Consider the following 3,388-nt stretch of genomic DNA (forward strand, 5'->3'; position numbering starts at 1 on the left):
ATATATATATATATATATATATATATATATATGAAAATAATTGTAACACATGACAATGTGTGTAACATGTATAAATAATAATTGTATTTATTCCATAGTTATATACATAATATCTAATATATATATATACAGGATGTAACTGGAAGAACGCCCAATAAGCACATAACGTTATTCTTCAGTAAAACCTGAGTCGAAAAGTTCTAAACCATTTTTTTTATTACATGTAATAAAGGAGTAATAATAAAGTAAATCAGGCCAATCAGCGCCGACCTTTAGCCGGATGCAGGTAAGTGAGCCGCGCGAAGCGCTCACGCACAATAGATGCGTGGTTCACTGACGTGCGCCGGCTAAAGGTCGGCGCTGATTGACCTGATTTATTCAATATATACATATACACTCAATATATACATAGTGAGACTAGACGCCTTTTCGGCGTCCGTCACAGTGTAATTAGCACAGCCAAAGAGAAGGACAATAAGCTTGCGTCTCTCACGATTTGGAGAGAGCGACCTATCTTTGTTGCGTGACGCACTTAAATGCGCCGATTTTTGTTGGTGGTGCGTTCTGGACCGACGTGGAGTACCGTGCGCCAATAAGCGCAAGCAAATGTTTCGCGCGCGTTATATAGTCTTGGCTATTTTATTTTAACGTGAATTGCGTTGCGTTTGCCACAGGGCGGAGAATCGTTTTATGTGTTTGTACCGTTTTTGTTTTACCGACTAAAGAGAGGCTCATTGTGCATCGGCGTTAATCAGGAAAGAAAAAGCGATCCTGATGACGAGAAGACAGTTAAGCAGGAGCGATGTGAAGAGCAGAGTGACGAGAAGAGATCGGTTATCGCATCTAGGGCAAGAGGATGAAGCGCAACCCGGACTAAGTGAAGAAAGTCGGGATCCGGCTAGAGCGTACGGCCTGCCAACTCGAGGTGGAGGATCAGCCTTGCAAAGGTGGAGAAAATCCTCTACAGGATTCGAGCGGCGAGGGCCCAGCGCGGCTACATAGCCGCCCTTGGCAGGAGAACGCAGATCCACGCGTGTGGCAATTGATCACCGCGCCACGCGATGCGCCACCTGATTGGCTACGTGACGTACTGCGCGATCTGCCGTACGAAAGGAAATATATGCGGTAGCGTCTAACGATCACTGTTGCGGGTACCGTTGTTGAGGCGTGAGCCACCGGGATAACCTCCTGCAAAGTCTTTGTGCCACGGTAAAGTGCTGTTTTGAGGCAAGGGCCGGTCACCAGTCAACTCGAGGAGGACCCGAGACCGTGATGTCCGGTGGAGCAGACGATATGGTTGCCGAGTAAGATCCGAGGATAGCTGTCGACGCCGACGAGTGCCGCCAAGTTTCTCACCTCCGCAACTGCGTGTCGCGTGTTGACTTTGCCGATATACCGCTCCGGTGATTCAAATTCCGTTGTTTAGTGTCACGGATTCGACACGGAGGTAATCGTGACGAGCGTTATCGTGACATGAGGGTTTTGCGTTGAGAACTGCGTGTTTTGTCGTGTTGGTAAAATAATGTAAATATCGCTCTCTCTCTCTCTTTCGCACGGTCGCAGCAATCTTTCGTGTAATCTGTAGCTGTTCCGTTCATGTCGTGAAACGTAATAATTGACTAATCGTGCCGTGTTTGTTCAAATTTATCGTGATACGTACCAGTGCGTACGTATATTGCCGTAAACAACCTTGAGTCGTGCTGTTGTTTTTTTGACGCATTCCGTGCTTATTGTAGTTACACCTGAAATCGCATCAGCGGCCGCGTAAGCCGATCCTTTGTTACCGTTGTGTGCCTCGGCTTGCCGTCTGAAAATAATACTTTTTACTGAGACAATTTTCCATCGTTACTGTTATCTAAGGCCGTCGTTTCACCTACGAAGCGGAAAGCGTAGTCGACCAACGTCGCATCCTGCGGGGTATTTTGCTTTTTGTCGAATCGCCGTTTATAAGCGTCGTGTGCCGCCGTGTGCTGTCGACCGGCTCTGACTATCCCGACTCGTTAGCGCCCGTGTAAACCGGCGAAACGCAGCAATACGTGTTTCCATTGTCTAAATATATCATACTTTGTTAACTCGTGTCTCTGGTACAGACGGCGTCATTAATTCGAAGAATAGGCGCGGGGATCGGAGGGCAAGCGGGGCGGTTGCTCGTAGCGCCAACGGGCGCCGTACTAACTAACTAGTAGCAATCGGGTGTCCACAACTGGACATCCGGTTTTAAGACTAATGGATATTTGGATCAACTGGACTTTTTATGTGATCCCCGCGCCTATTCTTTGAATTAATGACGCCGTCTGTACTTGAGCTGAGTTTCTTTCTTCTCTGCGCCTAAAGCTGCCTCCCGAACCCCCGCCTCTCCGTTTCAGAATCTGAGCTCAGAATCCAAGACAATTGCGAGAGATTGCCGTCACGTCCGAGGTAATTTGTGATTATGTTGAGCTATTGTTGACGTGCGTGTGTTTAAGAATTTCTGAATACGACCAAGGACGTGCCGAAGGTGTGTGTGACACTCTCGTACACCATCCGAAACGAGAGGAATTGCAGCAAAAATAAAGTCGTTCACAATATATACACAATTTGAACAGAATTACAATATACATTTTTATACTATGAAAACGTAATGATTCAATTTATTACACACACACACATATATGTGTAAATAGTTATACGCAAATAGTTACCGCGATAGTTTTACGTTTTGAGACACAAATAGTCAAGGAAAGCATTGACATTATCGACACGGCACAGTTGTGGATCAGATGATTGCTACAGTTAGTTAGTACAGCGCCCGTTAGCGTTACTTAGAATACCGTTCTTCTTACTTCTAGCTCCTCGCGTCCACGAAACGATTCATTGACGCCGACTGTACACAGCGCGTCAGGAATTCGAAGAATAGACGTGAGATCGGAAGGCAAGCGGGGCGGTTGCTCGCCAACAAGCAGGCTGTACGAATCGTACGACAACAACAGTCGGTCTGGTGTGACCCTGACGAAGGCCGTTGAACAATCTTAATTATTCAAACCGCAACGTACCCAGACACGCGGGTTTTGCGTCGACGTGATAGGCTCGACGGATTCCCTTTCGCTACCCCAAGCCCCTCGCGGAGGGAGTCGGCATGAGGGTACAAAAGGCGCCCGAGCTATCGATCTAGAGATCAGTAGATCGATCCATCTGTAGTAGTTTAGAAGCGATTAAAAGATAAGCAAGCAAGCGAGCTAATCGTTAAATCGACTTTGAGTGCGATATCCGAGTGAGATCGGGCGAGTGTGAAAAGCGACAAGTGAGATAGCGACCGAGAGTGAGAGGACGAGGACTCATGGGGGAAGAGAGAGAGAGGGAGAGAGAGAGTGAGAGAGAGAGAGAGAGAGAGAGAGAGAGAGAGAGAGAG

At 47.1% G+C, this 3,388-nt stretch overlaps 1 protein-coding gene across 1 annotated transcript in view; it reads left to right on the plus strand.

Annotated features, from left to right (window-relative positions):
* The first annotated feature begins 774 nt into the window (after positions 1-774).
* LOC109860588 overlaps positions 775-3,388 on the plus strand; it is a 63,509-nt gene continuing 60,895 nt past the window's right edge. Inside the window, exon 1 of the mRNA XM_020439792.1 lies at positions 775-947. Within this exon, the coding sequence (XP_020295381.1) occupies positions 775-947 (173 nt within the window). The remainder of the gene's footprint in view (positions 948-3,388) is intronic.

This window comes from Pseudomyrmex gracilis, unplaced genomic scaffold (genome assembly GCF_002006095.1).
Source record: "Pseudomyrmex gracilis isolate BER0280 unplaced genomic scaffold, ASM200609v1 scaffold_418, whole genome shotgun sequence".
Taxonomy (NCBI): domain Eukaryota; kingdom Metazoa; phylum Arthropoda; class Insecta; order Hymenoptera; family Formicidae; genus Pseudomyrmex; species Pseudomyrmex gracilis.